Below are 23938 nucleotides of genomic sequence, written 5' to 3'. Positions count from 1 at the left end.
CAGAAGAGTCAAAAAATCTGAAAAGACTTATATGAATTGATAAAAAATGAAATGTGCAGAACTTGGAGGACAATTTACACAGTAACAATAATGTAATGATAATCAATTGTATAAGACTTGATAACTCTGATCAACATAATGGTCCACTCCAATTCCAAAGGATTCATGATGAAATCCATTATCCATCTCCACTGGCGGATAGAGAATGCAGATCGAAGTATAGTGTCATCTCTTTCTTTTTATTTCCTTCCTCTCTTTCCTCTCATTTTCTCTTCTACAAAAATAAAAACATTAAGCCTCTGAAGAAAAGGGCCTGGTTAATGCTGGAATTTTTTTTTTGCATAACTATATATACTTGAAATGAGTTTTGCTTTTCTTATGTTAGAAATCGATGGGAGAGGAAGAGAAAGGAAAGAGATAATTTTAGAACTGTAAATAAAATAAAATGGAATTTATAAAAATAGTTCATAATTGGACAAAATAGTTTCTGGTAGTTTACTTTATTTCTTCTTCAGCTCAAACTTGTATTAGTTGGTGAAAGAGGTACTGGAAAAACCACATTTACAAAAAATCCCTTGATTAGTGAATTTGAGAAGCATGTAGCCATCTTGGGTGCCTAGATCTATCTTCTTGTGTTCCATACTAACAGAAGTTCTATTAAATTCAACACATGGGATACAGCTGATCAAGAGAAATTTGGTGGTCTGAGAGATTACATACAAGCTCAGTGTATCATTATCATGTTTGATGTAACATCAAGAATTACTTATAAGAATGTACCCAACTGGCATAAAGATCTGGTACAAATATGTGAAAATATCCCTCTATGTTGTGTGGCAACAAAGTGGATATTAAGGACAGAAAAGTCAAGGCAAAATCAATTGTCTTCCAAAGGAAGAAGAATCTCCAGTATGATGACGTTTCAGCCAAAACTACAACTTTAAGAAGCTCTTCCTTTGCTTTGTTAGAAAAATTACTGGAGACCTTTATTTGGAGTTTGTTGCTAACAACCTCCAGAGGATGTCACAGATCCAGCACTGGCATCACAGTATGAGCAGGACTTACAGATTGCTCTGACAAATAAGGAAGATGATGATGTGTAAGGAGTGAAGCTAGAGCCCAGCACCAGAGGACTAGTTTCATAGGCAACTGTACTGGGATGTCAGTGGTGTATCATATTTTCTGCTTTATTATAGAACTGAGCAGAACATATGTTTAAATCTTTGAGATTTAAGGAGATGATTGTGGATGGAGCAGTTTAAAAAACACAATTCATATTTTGGATTTGCGTAGTTAGCTCTTTTGGACTGCAATTATGTCCCCTTAAATTTCAAATATAAGACTGTTACAATCCCATCATAATATTCAGAGGTGAAACTTGTTTGTTACTATCATTTGCATTACTTTTTTGTTTAGATCATAATAAAGTCGTATTTCAAATATCTAAGGGGGTAAGCTTTGATCCCTTGTTTATAATAAGCATATCAAAATCTGTTTTGTAAGGCCTGTGGTAGATATGTATCATTTAACAAACATTTAAGTGGCCTTCACATTTTTTTGACTAGTTGTTAAACATATTGTCAGTAAGATATGAGTTACACATTTCACAAAGTAAAGAAAGGGACTAGATAGATTAAAAACTTTGTTCTATGACTAATATGGAAATATGTGTAACATGATTGTGTTTCTATAACTGATATCAGATTACTTGCTAACTTAGGAAGGGGGAGGGAAGGGTGGAGGGAGAAAATTTTACAAAAATGATTATTGATGGTTGTATATGTACATCTTTTTTTTTTTAGGTTTTTGCAAGGCAAATGGGGTAAAATGGCTTGCCCAAGGCCACACAGCTAGGTAAAGCATCAGTCATCAAAACTGTTTGGTATTGGCTAAGAAAAAGAGTGGTGGACCAGTGGAATAGACTAGGAGCAACAGCAGGAAATAATTATAGTAATCTGCTGTTTGATAAACCCAAAAGAGTCCAGCTATTGGGATAAAAACTCTCTCTTTGATAAAAAGTGCTGGGAAAATTGGAAGTTAGTATGGAAGAAACTTAGATTAGACCAACACCTCACACCCTATACCAAGATAAGATCCAAATGGATACAGGATTTAGACATAAAAAAACAATACTATAAGCAAATTAGAAGATCAAGGACTAGTCTACCGGTCAGATCTATGGAAAGGGGAGCAGTTTATGACTAAGGAAGAGTTGGAGAACATCACCAAAACCAAACTAGATGATTTCGATTACATGAAATTAAAAAGCTTTTGCACAGATAAAACCACCGTAACCAAGATCAAAAGAAATGTAGTAAATTGGGAAACAATCTTTACAAGTAATGATTCTGACAAAGGACTCATTTCTAAAATATACAGAGAACTCAGTCATATTTTTTTTTGTTTCTAGATTTTTCAAGCCAATGGGGTTAAGTGACTTGCCCAAGGCCACACAGCTAGGTAATTATTAAGTGTCTGAGGTCGGATTTGAACCCAGGTACTCCTGACTCCAAGGCCGGTGCTCTATTTACTGCACCACCTAGCCGCCCCTCAGTCATATTTTAAAAAAAAGCCATTCCCCAATCGACAAATGGTCAAAGGATATGCAAAGGCAATTTACAGATGAGGAGATCAAAGCAATCCATAGCCATATGAAAAACTGCTCTAAATCACTAATTATTAGAGAAATGCAAATTAAAGCTTCTCTGAGGTACCACCTCACATCTCTGAGACTGGCCAATATGACCAGAAAGGACAATGATCAGTGTTGGAAGGGTTGTGGGAAATCTGGGACACTATTACACTGGTTGGTGGAGCTGTGAACTCATCCAATTTTTCTGGAGAGAAATTTGGAACTACGCCCAAAGGGCAACAAAAATGTGCATACCCTTTGATCCAGCAATACCACTACTGGGCCTATACCCTGAAGAGATGATGAAAAAAGAGTAAAAAAATCACTTATACAAAAATATTCATAGCAGCCCTGTTTGTGGTGGCAAAGAATTGGAAATCAAGTAAATGTCCTTCAATTGGGGAATGGATTAGTAAAGTGTGGTAAATGTATGTCATGAAACACTATTGTTCTATTAGAAACCAGGAGGGATGGGAATTCAGGGAAGCCTGGAGGGATTTGCATGAATTGATGCTGAGCGAGATGAGCAGAACCAGAAAAACATTGTACACCCTAACAGCAACATGGGGGTGATGTTCAACCTTGATGGACTCGCTCATTCCATCAGTGCAACAATTAGGGACAATTTGGGGCTGTCTGCCATGGAGAATACCATCTGTATCCAGAGAAAGAGCCGTGGAGTTTGAACAAAGTTCAAGGACTATTCCCTTTAATTTAGAAAAAAACAGATATCTTATTGTCTGATCTTGTTACCTCTTATACTTTTTGTTTCTTCCTTATGGATGTGATTTCTCTCTCATCACACTCAGTTTGGATTAATGTACAACATGGAAACAAAATAAAGACTGACAGATTGCTTTCCATGGTGGGGTGAGGGGAGGGAATTAAGATTGGGAGAAAAATTGTAAAAGTCAAATAAAATCTTTAATAAAGAAAAAGGTGAAAGTTGAGAAATAAAATAATCATATGAATATTGTACATTTTTCCTGTGTATGAGCTGTCAATAGAAGATAATTTTAATTTATGTAGATTGAGCTTTTTAAAGATTATATTGCTTAACATACATGAGAATAACTAACCATGCTTTAAAAGGGTGGCTTGAGGTAGTTATGTACATAAACTAGACACTGTTAATTTCAACTTTGATAAGTTTTAAATCCAGTGTAGGCAAAGTATTCATGTTGAGAAGGAAGCACATCAAGACAAAAGTCATTAATTAGGTAATGCTGTGATGAAGTCTTCCTGGCTTTAAGTCCAGCCCATTATCTACTAAATTCTTTGTTTCTTGGATGGAGATGTCTAATAGATGATTAGCAATGTGGCACTCAGTTCTTGAGAGTTGAAAGCTCACTATGCATTTTGGGGGAGTCATCTACATAGATGTAGAGCCAATAAAATTAGCAGACGAGGTTGTGGAGTGGGAAAAGAAGAGTGCAAGGACTGGGCTCTGTGAGATATGTTTGGGGTACAGGTAGGCTATGGATGGTGAAGGCTGAAGGCTGAAAAGGAAAGTTTAGATAGGTAGGAGTTGAATCAAGAGATTGGGAGTCAATGTAATACAGAGCATCTGTGAGGAAGGAGTAGCTGATATTTTCAAAAGGTATAAAGAGACAAAGTTTTAAAAATGAATGATGGGGCAGCTAAATAACACAGTGAATAGAGCATTGGCCCTAGAGTCAGGAGGACCTGAGTTCAAATCCTATCTCAGACACTTGATACTTACTAGCTGAGTGACCTTGGGCAAGTCACTTTACCCCATTGCCTCACAAAAAAAGAATGTTAAAAATTGTTTTTACATGCAACTAGGGAAAAATTAAATACCAAATAAAATTTTTAAAAAGAAACAAAAAAAAGATATAGAGAAACCAAGAAGGATGAGACTGAGAAAAGCTTTTGGATTTAGCAATAACGAAATCTTTGGTTCCCTTGGAGGGAACATAATTTTTAAAAGTTCAGTTTTAGTTTCACAAAGATCACTAATCTCTCCATCCTAACTCCTACCCCCAAACACACACACACACACACACACACACACACACACACACACACACACACACAAAGCAAGAAAAACAAAATCCTTGTACAAATATGTCAAATATGTTCCTATATCGCCTGTATTATGGGTGTGCATGTGTACATGCCTGTGTGTTAATATAAATGTATATGTGTGTGTATATTCACATATACCTCAATCTGCACTCTGAATCCATCATTTCTCTATCAAGGTGTGGATAGCATGTTTCACCATCTTCTTGAATTGAAGTTGGCCTTTGTGTTGATCAGAGTTCCTAAGTCTTTCAAAGTTGTCTTTACAATTTTATTAGTATTGTATAAATTGCTTTCTAGCTGCTTATTTCACTCTGCATCAGTTCACACAGATTTTCCCAGGTTACTCTGAAGCAATTCTGTCTATCAGTTCTTACAACACAATAGTATTCCATCATTTTCATATGCCATAACTTGTTCAGCCCATCTCCAAATGGTGGCCATTCCCTTAGTTTCTAATTCTTTGATACCACAAAAAGAGCTGCTATAAGTACTAGTGTGCAGATGGATTCTATTCTTTTTCTTTTGATCACTTTGGAGTATAGACCTTGTTGTAGTATTGCTTTCCAGAAAGGCTGGACCAATTTACAACTCTACCAATAGAGCATTAGTAACCTGTTTTCCTACATTCCCTCCAGCATTTGCCATTTACTGTTTTGTCAACTTTTCTAATTTGATGGATATGAAATTATTTTAATTTTAAATTTAATGTAAAATTTAAATTTAATTAAAACAACTCCATTTCTCCAATTATTAGTGATTTAGAGCATTTTTTTAGGAAACGTTTTTCCATTTAATAATTTAGAGCATTTTTTATGGCTTTTAATAATTGGAATTTTTTCCATTGGGAGCTACCTGTTCATATTCTTTGAACCAATTCATAAATATTAATCAAGCACTTACTATGTGCCAAATACTGGGCAATTGGAGAATCACTGAGAGGGTACTTTCAGTGGAGTTGGGAATGGGAGGAAGAGAGGGAGCCAGATTGTAAGCAGCTTACAATAGAGGTGGGCAAGAAAAGGCTACAATGGTAGAGGCTTTCGCTATGAGTTGGTCTGTCCAAAGGAACAGGATGGGAAAATAGCTTGAAATGATGTCAAAGACCAGAACCCGGGCCCCTTGAACTTCCTTCCAGGTCAACTCACTCATTCCTTTTCAAGGCTGTCCTTACTTATTTTATCTTGATTTCATCTGAATGTCAAAGTGTGTGAGTAAAGGATGGTGGTGGTGGGAGCCAGAAAAAAGACAGCACAATCTAGCCCTAGATTTCATCATGTTGTTTTCATTCCCTCCCATCTCCCTTCACCCATGGTGTGCCTCAATCAGAAGGGAGAGACAGAGGGTGGAGGGAGAGAGAGAGAGGAGAGAGAGAGAGAGAGAGAGAGAGAGAGAGAGAGAGAGAGAGAGAGAGAGAGAGAGAGAGAAAAGAGAGAACTAGAGACCTGGACTCTGAAGTCACTGGAGAACTCCCTCAAACATCCCTTCCTGGTATGCCAGGACACAGTGACATGGCTTACCTTAAATTAGTTTTTTCATGTCACATCTTGCTTTGTCAACTGCTCTTCCAACTGATCTCTACTCTGCTCCATCCTTTGGTTGCAATAGTAGCTCCAGCTTGGCCCCAATCCTAGTATCCTCACTGGGTCCAGGCTTGCTGCTAGACCCCCTCCTTTCTGGTTTCTGCTATCCCCACTTGTAGGTTTGAAGGCTGAAAGCCCTGGGCTGTCAGCTCCAAGCAGCTGGAGCTTTTGATTTCTTCTTTCTTTCTTTTTTCCCAGCTCTGGCTAATCCCACTTTCTGAGACTGATGATGGGAACAGGGCTTCTGCTGAGGCGCCAGAGAGCCTGGGCAGGCACCTGCTCAGAATTTCCAAGCAGCTGGGAGCCTACTTCTCCCTTCCCTGGCCCCTTAGGTCCCCTCCTTGATATTATCTCTAATCTCTATTCCCCTTTCCTAACCCCATCATCAGCTTATCCTCATCTGCTCTCCCCTCAAGGCCTCCTTTTTCCCATCTTTGATGTTTACCCCCATAACCTGGACTCTCATCTGGGCCATGCCTCATTCAGGACTCTGTAATGAGCCTAGGAGCAGGTTTCAACCCAACCTTAGGTCTTGGAGGGAAGAAATGGGTGGACATTTATTGTTTAAAAGGATAGATCATTCACACTCTATCCATATAGAGCACCCCTTTGCCTCAGACATCTCCTCTCCTCTAGTTCAACCTTCCAATTCCCCTCCCTCTCCCCAACACCCATCATGACTACCTTGTCTCCAGGATGGAAATCCAGAAGCCAATCTAAGTCTGAGAGTGGTTGCAAGAGAAGTTCCAAAAAAGCCTCTCTGTTCTGGAGTGGTGGATGAGGGAGATGGAGAGAGGAATAGTTATGAAGCTCAGCTCTCCAGATCAGATCCCATTCAGATTTTTCCAGGGGGACCTCTTGCTCTGGACCATGGTTTCCTCTAAGCTTTCAGACTTTGTTTATCTCTAATCCTGAGGCTCAAGATAGGGAGCTTGACTTCCTGATACCTAAAAACAAGTGTTCCTGATCCTCTTCTGCTATTGCCCTTGTCTCCCAGGCACCTTTACTGCAGCCCCATGCCTCTTGCCCTTCCATAACTCTCAGACACACAAGGAAGACCACAATCACACTCCACTTCCATCCTTTGAGGGACCTTGGTTTCTATTGGTTGGGGTTTCGTGTGGGCTGGTACTTCCTCCAACAGTAGACATTCATTTTCTTTTCCTTATCCTGGGCTATTCTTGGTACTCCATCAAATCAACAAATATGTGGGTAATGGGGATAGAAGTCAAGTCATCAAGCATTAAGTTTCCCACTTTGTGCCAGATGAAAATGAAATTGTCCCTGCCCTCAAGGAACTTACATTCTATTGGGGAAGATCCCATGTAAATATAGAAATAAATGCAAAATATATACAAATGTCTTACTATAGTATAGGACAGAATAAATTCAAGGGCATTTTTTTGCAAGGAAACAGAAGAAGCTGAGGAATACAGGAAAGGGCTTAAGCAGGAGTTGACATGGGAGAAAGGTTGTGAGAAGGCCTGAAGACAGAAGATAGAAATCAATGCTGTGTGTGAGGAAGACCAGTCCACTGCTGTGCAAGAATGGGAGTAATGGATAATAAACCTGGAATGGTGAGTTTGGGGCTAGGATCTAAAGGGATTTATATACCAAACATTAGATTTTGTTTTATCCAATGTGGGATCCAGGGAATCACTGGAATTTATTGAGCAGGAGGATGATCTGTGCTTTAGGAAAGTCACTTAGCTAGCTCCATAGAGGACAGATTGGAGAAAAGGGAGATGAATGAAGAAGTTCTTGAATTAGAGTTATGGCTGTGTAAATGGAGAAAAGGGAAAGATGCAAGAAATGTTGTGGAGGAAGACTTGGCAATGGACTGGACACGTGGGGGTGGGTGAAGAATGACACTGAGGTTGTGAACCTGAGGGTCAGCAAGGATGGTGGATTTTGGGGGGAGGGGATAAGAAATTGATTTTTCTGGGGATATATTGTTTGATATTGTGTTTGAAATATCTGAAAGGTAACTGGTAATGTAGAAATGGAATTCAAGAGAAAGACTAGGGTTGGATACATTTAAGACATGGAGGAGAGTAAGGTATTGTAAGACTAGAAAGAGAAAAAGAGGGTCAGGTTATACAAAATTTTAAGTGCCCAAAGATTTTATTTTGGATTCTGAACTATTGGAATAGAGAGCCAGTGGAGATGATTGAATACGGGGCTAACATGGTTAGATCTGTGTATTAGGAAGATTGTTTTGGTGGCTGTGTAGAGGATAGACTGGGGAGAGTCTTATGGGAGGTAGACTCTGTAGTAGCTAATGCAATGGTCTAGTTGTGAGGTGATAAGAACCTGTGCCATGGTAATGGCACATCAGGGGTATGAATGAGACATAATTGAGAGATGTTACAAAGGTAGAAACAATAGAACTTGATCACTTCTTTTCTTTGGTTTTTGTAAGGCAAATGGGGTTGAGTGGCTTGCCCAAGGCCACACAGCTAGGTCATTATTAAGTGTCTGAGGCTGGATTTAAACCCAGGTACTCCTGACTCCAGGGCCGGTGCTCTATCTACTGTGCCACTTAGCCACCCCTTGATCACTTATTAAATATGGAGAGGTAGAAGTCAAAATTGACACACAGGTTGTGAGTGTGTTACCCTCAAGAGTAACAGGAAAAATGAGGAAAGGGGGAGGATTTGGGGAAAACGATATTAAGTTCAGTTTTGTTGAATTTAGTATTGCTATGGGATATAGAGTTTGAGATGTACAAGAGTCTGCTGGTGGTATGAGAGGAGAGCGGTTAGGGCTGGAGAAGTAGTTTTGAGAATCATCAACTTAGAGGTGATCATTGAATTGTTCAAGGGTAAATGAAGCTGGCCTTGAAGAGAAGGGAAAGTCTGGAGTGAAGAAAGAGAACATGGGAGATAATAAATGTTTTGAGATGTAGTGATACCTCTGTCCCATCTGTGGTACATCAGATGTGTTATGGGCCTTTTGTTAACTAGTATGGAGAGCCAATCGAGTTGGTGGTGTCTAGGGCAGATGCTGCAGATGTACAGTCAACTGAGTCCCGAATTGAACGGGGGAAGAAAAGTAGATGAATTATCTTTGAGGAAACTCCCCTGAAATAAAAGCTTGTATTTTAAACAATATTCTTCCAATGTTGTTTTGTGGTGGAGAACCATGGACTGCCAGTATCTTTTAAGTGTGTTTTGTTAGGGTTTATCACAATGGAATATAGAGAAATAAAATACAATGGGAAAGGTAATTAGAAGTGCCTTTCAATAGTCTCATGGGGTGATGAAATTTGGAGCTGGATTCCCAGAACCATAGGATTTAGAGGTGGATGGGATCTTGGAGGCTAAGTAGTCCATTTTACATTTATATTTAATGAATTTTATTTTTTTATTCGGGACTTAAACACATCAACCCCTCTGCCTAATATTTCCAAATGCACAGCAGAGCAGCAAATGAAGCTTATATATGAAACTGTGAGTCTGTATTTCATACCATTTGCTTAAAAATATATTTGTGTGTGTATATATGTGTGTGTGTGTGTAGATATAGATATATAAATATGCTAAAGCCCACATTTTGCTTTTAAAAGTGTTCAACTTGCTTATGCTTCTCCCTTTTGTTCTTTGTATTTCAAAATGTTCCAATAGGCTTCTTTGACGGGAATTACTAACCTTGCTTCCCTCCTACTCCTCATTAACCCCCCCCCCCCAAATAGATTTCTGTAACAAATCCAAGAGGTGGTTGTGTTCAAAATGTCTCTTTTTATGGGTTGCATCCATCACCTTTTGGTAAACGAGCACAGCCCTGTCATTTTACTGTAAAGGAAACCGCCTCAGAGAAGGGGGAGAGGCAGACTCCCAGGATTTCGAGATGGAAAGCGCCTGCCTCGGAGGGCCATCTTGTGCATTTTCCGAGCCTCCCATTTCTCACCTGTAAGGGCAGCTCTGAGAGCTGCATTGATTTCAGGGAGCTTTCTCTCCAAAGGACCGAACAAAAAGGGGATGGCTAACCTTTGCTCTGCCTACCTGTCTACCAGCTCCCCGGGGTGCGGTTGGGGAGCGCGCGGAGACGCAAGTTCTTAGGGAAGGAAAAAAAATGACAACCCACAGTCCGGGCCATGAATCAGGGATGCGGAGGGAAGGAGCGATTATGTAGAAGCCGAAAGAAAGGCGAGAGGGAGGGAGAAGCTGAGATGGAGCCATCAGGACAGGGAGCGGCGGGCGACTTGGAGTCAGACCTGAGTCAGGCTTCCTAGTGGCCCCTCGACGCCCCTTCTTTGCAGACTCCTTTCATCGAAGACAGCGGAGATTGGGGAGCAGAGGGCGGGGGAAGAGCTAGGATCTCAGGAGGTGGTGCCCTTTCTCCCAAGTCCGCCCTGCCCACGCGGGGCGGGTGCACGGAGAAACCTCCCCCACCCCCCGCACACCCTCTGGGGTTCTACGGGACTGGAGAGGGCAAGGTTTGCGCGAGAGTAGGGGCCCGAGCCGGGCCGGAAGGAGAGAGCAGCCCCCGCCCAGGTCCGAAGGGGCTCCAGGTGTTTTTCTCCAGCCCACTGTCTCCCCCTCGCTCTCCCCTTCCCCGCCCGGACCCAGAGTGCGCCTGCGCGCTGCGCCCCCTCCCCCTCGGCTGGCGAGAGCCCCACAGCCAGGGAGAGAGCAGGCGAGCCCGGGAGGCCGGAGCGCGGCTGAGGCGCTGGGGCTGTCGGAGACGCTGCCTTCGCCGCCTCCTGCTGCTTGGCGGGACCGGCCGGACCCCGGCCGGGCCGGGGCGAGGCGGTGCCTGCGGACGCGCGCCGGACAGGGCCCCTGACGGCCGGCCGCCCTCGGGCCCGTCGGCTCGGGCGGGGAGGGGGCGGCCGTTCTAGGCAAGGCGCGCCTCGCCCCGCCTTCGGCCCTCGAGCCCCCCCCTCGCGCTCGGCCCCTCCGCGCGGGCCAGGGGAGCATGCCCCCCTGGCCGGGCTGCGGCCCGCGCTGCACGCCTGGGAGGAGGGGCCAGGGGCGCGCCCCCCTCTCCCGCTGAGCGCGGCCCCGCCCCCGAGCCGCGCCATGGCCTCCCCGCCCGGCGGCCCGGGAGCCCCCGGCTCCCCACCAGCCCCGCGGATGGACCAGTGAGCCCAGAGCCGCCTGTCCGCCGCCCGCCGCCCCCTAGCCTCCCCACCCCCACCCCATTCCCCGGCTGGCACCATGGGATGTAACATGTGTGTGGTCCAGAAGCCTGAGGAGCAGTACAAAGTGATGCTGCAGGTAAGGGACCCGGGCCCGGGCGGGGGGTGGGGTGGTGGGGTGGCATCCCAGGGAGGAGATGAAGGGGGGGGGCAGCCTGGAATTGCAGTGCAGTTTCTCAGGAATCCCGGAGAAGTTGTGGAGTGAGATGCCACCGTCTGAGTGGAAGAAGGGGGGCATCATTGGGGGCATCCGTGCGGAAGCCCTGAAACAGAACCATGCCGGGCACGTGCAGTGTCCGTTCTGGGCCTGGAGTAACGGGCCCCTGCTTAAGGAGCTCTCACTTTCCGATTGGGGAGCACAGAGTGAGAAGTCCAGCTGCAAATGGGAAGCCAGGGCAGGATGGGGATGGTTGCATAGCAACGAGTTCATTTCCCAGCACCCCCACCTTCCCTCCACCTCCACCTCCACAGACCCACAAACCCACAGACACACACAGACACACACACACAGTCTCTCTCTCTCTCTCTCTCTCTCTCTCTCTCTCTCTCTCTCTCTCTCGTCACCTACTGTGTGGAGAAGGCACTCTTACCTAGGAGGGTAGAAAGAAGCAATGAGGATGAGTAACAAATAAAGACATGGGCTAGCCAGGATGACAAGGACACAGTGACTCCTCATCACTCCATCCCACAAAGAGCAAGTTGCCCTTTGCAGCAAAGCTACATGGTTTTCTCAGCCTTAAGAGGTGGCAGGTATTTCTGAGGAAGCCAAATGCTGAGCATGCATACACACACCCAGCAGCCCATCATGATAAACCACCTCACAAGCTTCCTTGAACATGGGTTCAGGTTCTTAAGGAAGGACCCAGTGGAGAGTAGGAATTCCTTGTATTCTCCACATTTCTCCTCAGATTTCACTCTCCACATGTAGAGATTGAAGAATATACATGTTATATATCAAGTACACTCGTGCTTATTTCTAGCATTCATTGAGCAGGATTCGGGTAATAGCCATAACACAGAACAGAGAAAAAGAAAAAAGCACCATCTCTGTCCAATCAGCTTGCAAGCTGAAACTAGAGAGGGAAGATACTGATAAAAACTGTGTCTTTAATAGCCTGTATATCCTGTTGGTGTGCAGAGAGGTGTGCTTATGTGTCTGTTCTTGTATATGATATGTTTAATGTGTATATATATATATATACATATATAATATGTTAAACTCGGGTACATACACTGTATGTGCAGTGGATGAATTTAGATATTTCATAATACTTAACCCAGGTTCCTTCAATAGATACTGTATATTCATGTATATATATGCTCAATGTATTACAGTATACGTGTGTTTATATTCTTTACATATGTGCATACATGTCCATATGGCCCTTGCTGTGTGGGCATGTAGACACACTAATGTATGTATGCTTTCTGTGTTGGGGTATAATTTGTTTCTAAAAAATTAGTCACCCATGGCCAATCCAAACTCACTAGGGCAATGTTTCCCATATTGAAGGAGGTCATAGTTGGGTAGTGGCTTAGAGTCTGGGGCCAGAGAAGACTCAAAGGCAGAAGGTAGGAGAAAATGCTTTCTTGAGCAGCTTAGGGGTCTTTAACAGCCCATGTCCTATCTGTTAGGGTCTGAATCGAAGAAGGTAGGAAATGTGAAAGACTAGATATAGCCTGAGGCATGGGTACATTTGCTTCATGGAGACAGATTTCTCAGCTAAAAAAAGGTGAATGAAACACCCTCACAAAGTCTATTTTACAAATAGAAAAGATACCAATGTGAAGGAAGTGCCGGTACATAGATGGCAGGGTGGAGAGGTGGTCAGGGTGTAATTAAACCTAATGGACAGTCCCAGCATTGGATTTTTGGAACCGAATTCCTTTAACTTGAATAACCCAAAGAGAATAAAAAACGAACAAGTAAATGTTGCCTGTAAGAATATATCCGTTTTTCTTTTCTTTCCCTATTTCTTTTGTCTTTTTGTACTCTTTCTACCTGTTTCTCTTGATCTATTTCCCATTTCCCTTGTTCAGTCTCTGACTGCCCCTCCCCTTTTCTACTTTCTTCCTTCTATCATGCCATTCATCTCTCTTTCTCTTGGTCTCACCCCCTCAAATCTTGCCTTTGTGACTGAGATTTGACACCACTGCGAGAGCAATGCAGGAAATTCACAACCTGGAAATATCCAGGCTATTCTTCAAAATCAGAGTGTTGTTCTCTGGGCACACTGGCAGGAGGTGGGGTTGTATAGTGATAGCTTGGTGGCAGTGTAATGAACACCATCCTTCCTGTTTCAATGACTAGAGTCATTCCAAATGGAAACCAATTTCTTTCTCACTGAATCTTCACTGATAGTGAAAGAAAGGACACTGGAGAGAATGATTCCTTTATAGGACAAAGACCAGAGGGAGAGAGAGAGAGAGAGAGAGAGAGAGAGAGAGAGAGAGAGAGAGAGAGAGAGAGAGAGGAGAGATCTTGAGGTGGGGCAAGGGACATAGCTTCCATGTTTATAATTAATTAGGACAATGAAAGGAAAGGACAAGGGATCCTTTTAACTAAAGATAGTTGCTGTAAATATTTTCCATGACCATATTATCCCTATGCCTTGAACATTCAATAAATATTTTCTTGTAAAAAATTCCTCGGGTTGGGAGGAAGAATCAGAATTTAGACAGACTTTGAACTAAACAAGGGCTAATTGGCAGTCACCTTGTAGAGTCCTAGCTTTGTCACTTATTAGCTCTACATTCTGGGGGAAAGTCACAAGGTTGCTCAGCCTTGGTTTCCTCATCTACAAAATGGGGGAAATTATGCTTGTAGTACTTAATTCTAAGGGTTGTTGCGAAGCTCAGATGAGATAATCTGCATGAAGTGTTTCAAAAACCTCATTTTAATGTAAGCTGCTACTATGATTATTTTAAAATAAAGACAAGAGCTCTGGTGGGAAGCTTAGACTGATTTTGTTGAGAAAAGCAATTGGGGTTTAGAGCCCCTGGCTGCCAAGCAGGGAGTGAATTTGCAATCTGGAAGAAGTTTGCTTCTGTCTTCCCTCTTGAGAGTTACCTTCAAAATCAAAAAGATAGAATAAAGATGATTAAGAGAGAGATAATAGGAGAGTACCTGCTGCTTAACTGAATGAATTTAAGAGCAGACCCAGATGAATAGCATTCCAAGGTACTGAAATAATGTACAGATATAGCAAAATAGATGTTGGCAATTGTTTAGAAATCATGGAGAGAGAAGCAAATTTTGTTTTGATCTTCAAAAAGGGGATAAAGGTAGATTTCAGAAGCTCTGGACTAGTAATGTTGATGCCTAGCAAAATTCTCCAGTGGATTATTAAACAGATCATTTCAGAGCATTGAGAAGGAAAGCAATAATCACTAGGAACCATTGTAGGTTCATAAGAACTAATCATACAAGATCAAGGGAACACTATGAATTTGACATATCTGAATTTTAGCAAGGTCTATATCAGAATCTTTCTGACATCCTTGTGGACAAATTGGAGAAATAGAGACTAGTTGATGGTATAAATAAGTACATTAAGGAACTGGTTTAAATGGCCACATTCAGAGTGTACCTAAAACAATCAAATCTATTGTATAGTACTATAGGAATCAGGCTTCAACCTTTTCAAGTCTAACATTTTTATCAATGATTTGGATAAATGACATGCTTATTGATTTGTGGGTGGCATTAAACTGGGATAAATAGCTGATATATTAGATGACGGAATCAGAATTCGACACTGGAATAAAACAATGAGCCAAAAAACAAGAAGCTGATATTTAACAGGGCTAAATGCAAATTTGCCCAAGTCGTGGATTAGAGAGTTCTAGTTTAATGTTCAGGTAGTCTGGTTTGTTGTTGTTGTTGTTTTAGTAATTTTAGGGTTCTAAATAGACTTCAAATTCAGTATGAGTCCAGTCTGCAATTTGACAGCCCTAAAAGCGGCCGTACTCTTGGGCTCCCTGGAGAGTTATGTAGTGTTCCTATCTTGATCACACTGTATTTGGACATTGATAAACAGAAACCTACTAGTGAGGGAATTTAAAACTATTATCTACTAAGGACTAGAGATGAACCCGGAGAAGAGAAGGTGAGGGGGAGAAAATGGAGGGGATGGTGACAGACATCTAATACATTTAGACCTGTCATCTTGTGCACTCTTTTTTTAAAGTTTTTGCAAGACAAATGGGGTTAAGTGGCTTGCCCAAAGCCACACAGCTAGGTAATTATTAAGTGTCTGATGCCAGATTTGAACTCATGAACTCCTGACTCCAGGGCTGGTGCCCTATCCACTGCACCACCTAGCCGCCCTAAGACCTGTTATCTTGAAGAGAGATTAAACTAATTCTGTGTAGTGCCAGAGGGTAGGCTTAAGACCACTGGTATAATTTAAAGGGAGGCAGATTTCAGGTCAATATCTAGCCATTCAGAGCAATCTAACAATGGACAACCTGAACTGCCTGCCCATTGAGATAGCCAGCTCCTGATTGCTAAAGGGCAGTGAAAAGGACTCTAAATAGACTTCAAATTCAGTATGAGTTGGGCTTGTGATTCAGAGGTCTGAGTCGCCACTTTGCCATTCATTAACTTGGGGCCTCTGGTCAAGGCACTCTATCTCTTGAAGCCTCAGTTTCTGTATTGGTAAACTAAGTGATAACTTGCCCCCACCTGACTTAAAGCATTGTTGTGGGGAGAGCATTTTGTAAACCCTTAAAGCAGTGTGAAAAGTCATTATTTCAGTGGCAGCTGGATGTGTATTTGATAGACCGTGTAAAGGGGACTCATGTTGGACTAGGTCACTTCGGAAGTCCCTGAGATTCTAGGAATCCAGGTGTTAGAAAGTGCTTATACCTTTTCTCTATGGTCCTTTGCACATGAGGATTTCGAGTATATCACATTTAGACTAGAAAGCTGACAGCACCACGTGGCTTCTTCATATCGGCCCCATTTAACACCCAGCATTGCATCTCCACTTCTTTGGTCTGTGGCTCTCAGGAATTAATTTTCCTATTGTCTTCCTTGTCTAATGTTATTGCTTTGATTTCAGAATGAAGTTGAAGGTGACCAGTTTATGACAGGAGTAATTCCCTCACTACCAACCTACCTCTGTGTAACTGCAGCCCTGAGCTCATACAGAATGGAGTTGGTTGTAGGGAATTGTCTCGAATAATCTTGATGTTCATGTCCTCACCCACATATTCACCTGAAAATATTAGAAGGTGATTTGTTTTATGCCTCCACTTAGGGTTTTTCTTAGTACCAGCCCCAAAGGGCTCTCAGTTACCATGCAAACACAAAAGCTAACAAAATTTGGAATAAAGGATAGGTTTGATTTCACCTCACAGAAAACACAAAGGACTAGTGTCTGAACTCATCTGTGCCTCCCCACTAAACCTGTTCAGCCTTTCATACTTTCAATACTTCTCTGGGCAGGGGGCGGGTAACCCTGCAAAGGGAAAGCAGGGTTGCTAGAGAATCAAGTGAGCTCCTTCCCTCTTTGGTGGGTCTCTGCCTCCTAGAGACCTATACAGTCTTCCTGATTTATAGTACTATTCTGGGTGGTCCCTCCAAAAGGGGAAAACACTCTGGCTTGCAAGTGAATCAGGCATCCCCCCCTTTCTTGTGAGCTTTGCCTCCCAGGGACCTATACAGGGACCTTCAGACTTATAGTACCCTGGATGGGGTCCTCCCCAAGGATAAAGAACTGGTGGTCCCTAGAGACCTCTTCCCCACAAACTTTCATAGTCCACAGTAAAAAGTAAAACATCAAGTCTAAGTTATCTCATCATTGTGACTCAGTGTCTTGTTGCTTCTCAGGTTGGTGGCTTAGACCAGGAATTCTTCCACTTGATCTAGGAATTCCTTTGTTCCCCTGCCCCTGCTCCTCTCCTCCTCTTCAGTTCTAGGAAATGGACTCAGTGGCTGTCCAGACTTCCTATCTCTAGTCTTCTTGAGTCTGTATAGTTAACCCACTTTTAAAGACTGAATCCAAAGGTATAATCATGTCTTAAGATCATAGATTTAGAGCTGGAAGGGACCTTAAAGACCATTAGTCCAATCTCCCTTTTCCACCTCCCTCCCCTTTTTTAAGATAAGGAAACTGAAACATATAGAGGTTATGTGACTTGCGCAAGGTTATATAAATAATTTCTGAGGCAAAATTCAAACTCAGGGATTTCTGTCTCAAGGCCAGTTCTTAACTGCTTAGGTATATAAGCTGCAGTGAGCACCGGAACCAAGGCTTCCTCAGAAGGATAAGGAGACCTTTTTACTTTCTCTTAGGAAGGGATTCTTAGCCTAGGGGTTCTCAACTTTTTTTTCCCAAGGAGACATAAGGGTTAGGAGGGGCTCCTTCTGGAGCTAGTCTGACCCTTATGACTATATCTCTCTACAAGATTCCATGTCTTTACTTTTACTGTCTCTTAGGCCAGGGCCTCTGATTTTTGTGGCATGGACCCTTTTGCATTCTGGGAAGTCTTTGGGATTTTTCTCAACATAAGGTTTAGTGCCTATATTTATAATTGAAGGAAATATTAAATTTCAGTTTCAGGTTAGTGAAAATAAAGATTCCACTTTTTCTCATCTAAGTTTATGGACTCTTCAGATTTATCCATAGATCCCTTGCAAATCCCAGTGAGGAAGAATATTTGAGTGAGTAAGAGATGGGGAAAGTAGAAGCCAGATCTAGCAGGACAAGACCCTAGAGGGGTAGGTGGGAATTCTTAGAGCACACTGCTAGAACCGTAATTTCCAGCTCTCCTTTACCTCAGTTGAACCACATCTGGTATTTAGACTGTTCTGAGCATCATGGTCTAGGAAGGGCATTGATAGGCCAGATTGTATCTAGAGGAAAGTGAGCCAGGAGGGGGAGGGGACTAGATAGCCATATAGGCTGAAGGAATTGGGGAAGGGGAGTCTGGGGGCAGGAGGGTGGGAATGATACTGCCAGTAAGTATAGTCATTGAAGAGGCTATGATTTGAAGGAGAGATTTGCCTTGTTTTACCTGACCTCTCCTAACAATAGCTGTTATCAGTCAAAATGGGTCCCTCCAGTAACACTGTTCCTGTATGGATTTAGACTAGATCATCTCTGAGGACCCTTCCCAACTCTGGGATTCTAAAGTCTGTAGTTTGTTTTGTTGTTGTTCAGCTGTTTAAGTCGTGTCTGACTCTCCATGACCCCATTCAGGGTTTTCTTGGCAAAGATAGCGTAGTGGTTTTGCCATTTCCTTCTCCAACTCATTTTACAGATGAGGAGAGTGAAGTGACTTGTCCAGGCTCACACAGCTAGAAAATGTCTTAGACCAAATTGGAACTCAGGGAGGTGGGTCTTTGATTCCAAATCCAGTGCTCTATTCAGAGTCATCTAGCTGCTCAGTTTGTGGCTTACTCTCTCCTAATTGCTGATGTGCTCTTTATAACTGTTTCCCAAATATACTCTGGAGAGGTAAAGTTCTTATTTTGGGGAGAGTTCAAATCTTAAACCTACTTGACCTTGTCCCCTCAATCATTACTCTCCATTGCATCTCCCTCTTGTTGCACCTCCCTCTTGCCCATGGCCTTGACTGACATGGTATCTTCTCTTTTAAATAACTTGGCTCCCATTTAGCCTTTGGAAATCACTCAAGTCACCTCCCAGAGTGATACTATTCCTGCATTTGTATCCCTGTGATCTTGGCAGGTGGTTCTTGCAGGAAAGGTAGGGTATTTCCTGACTTAGAGTTTTATTTATCTTTTCAAACTTCTCTCTCCTATTCTCAAAGAGAGGAACCCATTTTTAGTGATGAAAAGTTTGAGGCACCTTGTGACCAAAACTCCAAATTCTTCACCTCCATGCATTTTAAGACTTGTTTTAGCTTTAGATTTTAAAAAATCAATATTAATACTTTTTGTTTGGACACTGTTGTCATTTCTACATATGTACTACAGTTTTCTCCCACCCAACTGAGTGATCCTCCCTTCTATAATAAAGTCAGTTAAGCCAAACCAGTTAATATAAATTATGGCTACTGCTGACATCATTTGGGATAGTCTACATTCAGAGCCCCCCTCCAAAGTAAGAAGACATGTTATCCAGGCACTGTAAGATTTTTAAAATCATTTTTATTTGTATCTTTTTAGATAGCCTACATTTTTCAAGGTATTCCTCCCTTTCCCAGAGATTCAAAGCCATCCCTTATAATAAAGAAGAGAAAAAAACAGTTCTGCAAAATAAAACCGACATCCTATGCAGTGGTCAAGATACTCAAAGATAAAGGTGCAGCATACACTGGCACCTGCCATGTTATGCTTTGTAGGAAGAGAGATGCCAGCACTGCTAATAAGTCATTTTCCTTACAGTTAGACCCTCACTTTCTTGAATTTTAAGGACACGTTTGAATTTTTTAGTTCTTTATTTAAAAACTTCAGAGTGGAAGGACTTTTGGTGGTATTAATGAGTTGGTAGATAAAAGGGCATTCCCATTTGTGAATATGTGGAAGAATTTCTTGAAGGGTTTCCTTTGTTATTTGGTTCCTAAGATCTAGCAGAGAGAATTCAAGCTAATTTTCCTAACTCAGTGGCACTCTATGGCCTTTCAAGTACTTTCCTCCCAACAGGTCTGTGGGAGAGATCATGGAGAGATTATGATTTTCATTTTACAGATGAAGAAACTGAGGCTCCGAGTTGGCTGGAGTCACAAAGATGGTGAATGGCAGAACTGGAAGTGGAAACCAGATCTTATGATCCCAAGTCTAGTATTCTTTGCACTACTACTCCACACCAACTGTAAGATGGGTTCTTGTGCCCTTTACATCAGAGACAGCCAGACCTTTTTTTGGAGAAGGTGTGTGTGTGTGTGTGTGTGTGTGTGTGTGTGTGTGTGTGTATGTTTGGGTGACATTTGTGTATTGATGGACTTTTGTGGCTTACTAGGTATGTAGCTGATGAGGCAACATATAATGTTGACGGTCTCAGGGAAGGTTAGAAGAAGACAGGAATTGAAAGAAAATTTTATCCTCTGGACCTTGTTCATCTGGACAGGATTGTTCTGGAATCCAAGGGTAAAGGAGCATAGACTTCATTGAGAGTTCAGACTGCAGGAAGAACCTGAGCAGAGGAATTGCTCTGATAAAGCCTTTCAGTAACCACTGCATAGGATGTCAGCTGTTTTGCAGAACTGTTTTTTTCTCTTCTTTATTATAAGGGATAGCTTTGAGTCTCTGGGAAAGGAAGGAATACCTTGAAAAATGTAGGCTATCTAAAAAGATACAAATAAAAAATGATTTAAAAAATTTTACAGTGCCTGGAGGGGGGCTCTTTCAAGTGACAGAGGGTTAAAAATTTACAAAACATGGAAAATAGTGAATGTGTGGAATGCTTTGCCAGATTTGAATCCCTTTTATCTATATTAATTCTCACTTGATCTTCTCAACAGCTCCATGAAGGTTATACTGTAAGGTCTATGACCCATTAGACAGATGAGGAAACTGAGGCCCCAATATCACATGACTTGTAAATAGTAGAGCTGGCCCCCCACTACCTTTCTAGTGTGATATCTCAGGAAAGCAAAATATGAGGACATTATTTCCCTTGAGGTGTTAAGACTTTGAGTGCACAAGGCCAGTTAGAAAGACCCACAGTCTCAGAATTGAAGGCATGTTCATACCTGCTGGGCATTTTGCTTCCAAGAGAGAGAAATCTTGAGCTTTATGTGGTTTTGGTGATAAGGGTTCAAAAACTTCTCAGATTTCCCTTTGGTTTTGTGGTGAAGTTGGTAATAAGCTTATTATTTAGGTGCTTGAAGACACTGCCATGGGAAGTGCTATGGAAAGGATCCTAATGATCTTCACAAGAGGCAGATAGTGCCATTAACTCAGCCAGATTAGCTCTGAGATGGGTGAAGGGAAAAAGAGTCAATTAGTTGTAAATGGTACCAAGAAAATTGTGGGCATTTGATTGATGCTTGATGCTGGTGAAACACAAAACATATTCCCAAGATTCTCATGTTGGCTCATGGCTTTGGTTTTCTTCCTCTCTGTGACAGAATCACGGTTCTACTCTTAAAGCAGAGCTCCAAAGGTATCCCAGCATCACTGCCTACCAGACTTTTTCCCTTGTTCTTCTGATTTCAGCAGACCAGTTCAGAGAAAATGACTTCTAATTTGATAACAGAAGGACCTGTGGTTTGTACAGAATTATGCCACCTCTACCTTTTTTGTTCTCTACCTCCCATCCTCAACCCCCTTAAGACTTATCATTCCAGATGTGATATAATTTCACTTGGTCAGCTTCTCATAACAAAGGGTGCTTGTGTGAGAGTGATGGAGAGGCACCTGGGTAATAATAACTTTATTTGTTTGGAGGCAGCCCACCCTGAAAGTGGTGGAGCTTAAGTAAGAGGATTCTCCATTCTCTTGCTCCTCCCTTCCATTCTTCCCTTTGGCTTTTGGTTGGCAGAAGCGATTGGCACAGAGTCATCCTGGTAGTGTGGCTTGCCAAGGTAGACTGAGTTGGAAGTATGATGAGGGCTCATGGGTGCTGGGCCAAGTAGAGGTGGAGGGGGATGGTGGAGGAGGGCTGCCAAATCCATGACACGGTGCTTAAAAATTAATTAGGAGGTTATGTTGTATAATTGAATAAGTTGTGTGTATAGATCCAACCCTCTGTAGACTGAAGCTTTCTGCTTCCTTATGGGCCTCACCCTTTCCTTTTGATGTTCACTTAACCCTGTGGAAATGTCTTTCAGTAGCTCGGTTCAGGAAGTGAGGGAGCTCAGAATGCAGTGGGTCTAAGGAAGGAGTTGAATTTGAGACTGGTCTCTGGGGTTGTGGTTGCCGTGTTCATTGTGGATCTTCTATGGGCCTGTTTTCCAACAGACGGGAATATGGAGTGAGGGGTAACAGGCTGACTATAGGTGTCCCTGCATTAGACATTGACTTAGAATATGAAACTGATTACTGTTCTTGGCCAATTCAAGATGGCAGGGACCTTGGAGCCACCTAGTCCAGCTTCTAAGGAAAAATAAAAGAATGAGCAGTCTAAATTAGTAGGAGAGACAGGGAGTGGTGGGAATTGGGGGTTGGAGGGCTGCCATTGAGGGCTTGGTCTCCTACCTCCTAGCACCTTCTCTTAGCCACCCTCACTTTTCCAGTGAAGATTAAAGAATATGAAAAGGGAGCTGAGACCCTTGCACTGTTATGCCCACCATTTATTAGGAAGAATGATAGGAATGAACTTAAAGTGGTACTGGGGATGGATTGGAGCCTCTCACTGCCCCACTGCTCATAGCCTGCTGCTCACCGCCCCCCCCCCCCCTTCCCTTTTGTTCAGCTGGCTCAGGGTGGAGCTAGAGGCTTTCCCCTCCCCAACCCAGGGTAGCTCTGCTCAGAAACTGGGCAGTTTGCCTAAATGGGCCTGGATCTGTTCTTGGTGGGAAGCTCATCCAGGCCCAGCTCCCTAGACTCGGAACTGAAGGTGGGGCTCTCCTCCCATTTCCCCAAGATAAGATCGAGCTGGAGGAAAGCTGAAGTGGCCCCTCCCCACCCCCAGCAGTAGACCTGCTCCCAGGCCACCCAGGCCCTGGGCTCCCTGCTCCCCCAACAGGCCTGCACAGAAGCCGTGGGCATGCGCAGGCTGCAGTGGGACAGGGCTGTGCATGCTAAGCTGCTGCTGCCTCTTTGTCTGCCTGTCTGCCCGTCCTCCCGCACCCTCTTGAGCCCTTCTCAGCCCTTTGCACCTGTCCTACTCACTCACTCCTCAGAAGCAGGGTCTTCCTGCCTCCTCCTTCTCAGCCTAAGCTTCCACCTGTGCAGCCCGTCCTTCCCCGGGTCTGCCTGAAGGCCCCAGGTGTTGCAGAAGCAGCAAGGTGACAGCATCAGGAAGGAACTGATCTGTGCTCAGCCTTCTGACCTCCTGCTTCCATAACTGAGGGGAAAATCTGACAAGGCTCAGGTAACTTGGGTGACACTCACTTTTTTTTCTTTTTTCTTGATATCTTTTGTTATTGTTGCCCATTCATTACCAAATATCCAGTGAACCTGTCTACCTAGGGAGTCTTCTCTTGTAACAAAGGTTTAAAACAGAACAAAACAAAAACAAAAAAACCTCAAACCAAACCACGGTTTACAGAGCCAACTGGCACGTGAACCATAATCATTTACTATTCAGCATTTCCCCCCTCATAGACCACAGTTACATGCTACATTACACATCCATAGTCTCCCACTTCTCTAGTGAAAGACATTTTGTCTTGTTAACCATTATTTCCCTTTGGCTAAAACAAAACAACAAAGTTAGTTTATAAATGAAGTTTAATTCTCTAGGATATTACCACAAACCCATGGGTAAATGGCAAGGGCAAACTGAAGGATAATTTTTTCTCCTTTTCCTGTTCCCCTGATCATCCCTAAACATGGCTAATGTGGAATTTTGTTTTGTAGTAGGACTTTATATTTGTAATGAGTTGTATATTTCTTGCCTTCTCAATGAATGGGGAGCTGGGGGGGGGGGAGGAGAGAATCTGGAACTGGAAATA

General features: G+C 42.8%; 1 protein-coding gene and 1 pseudogene across 1 annotated transcript in view; both read left to right on the top strand.

Moving 5' to 3' along the window:
* The first annotated feature begins 205 nt into the window (after positions 1–205).
* Positions 206–1103, top strand: LOC141498723 (GTP-binding nuclear protein Ran-like; annotated as a pseudogene).
* Positions 1104–11202: 10099 nt separating this feature from the next.
* Positions 11203–23938, top strand: part of PDZD4 (PDZ domain containing 4) — a 31254-nt gene continuing 18518 nt past the window's right edge. The window contains exon 1 of the mRNA XM_074200689.1: positions 11203–11483. Coding sequence (XP_074056790.1) covers positions 11424–11483 — 60 coding nt within the window. The 5' untranslated portion in view covers positions 11203–11423. The remainder of the gene's footprint in view (positions 11484–23938) is intronic.

Source organism: Macrotis lagotis, chromosome X (assembly GCF_037893015.1).
Source record: "Macrotis lagotis isolate mMagLag1 chromosome X, bilby.v1.9.chrom.fasta, whole genome shotgun sequence".
NCBI classification, from domain to species: domain Eukaryota; kingdom Metazoa; phylum Chordata; class Mammalia; order Peramelemorphia; family Peramelidae; genus Macrotis; species Macrotis lagotis.
The sequence above is the reverse complement of the archived record's forward strand: the minus strand, read 5'-3'. Positions and strand labels throughout refer to the sequence as shown.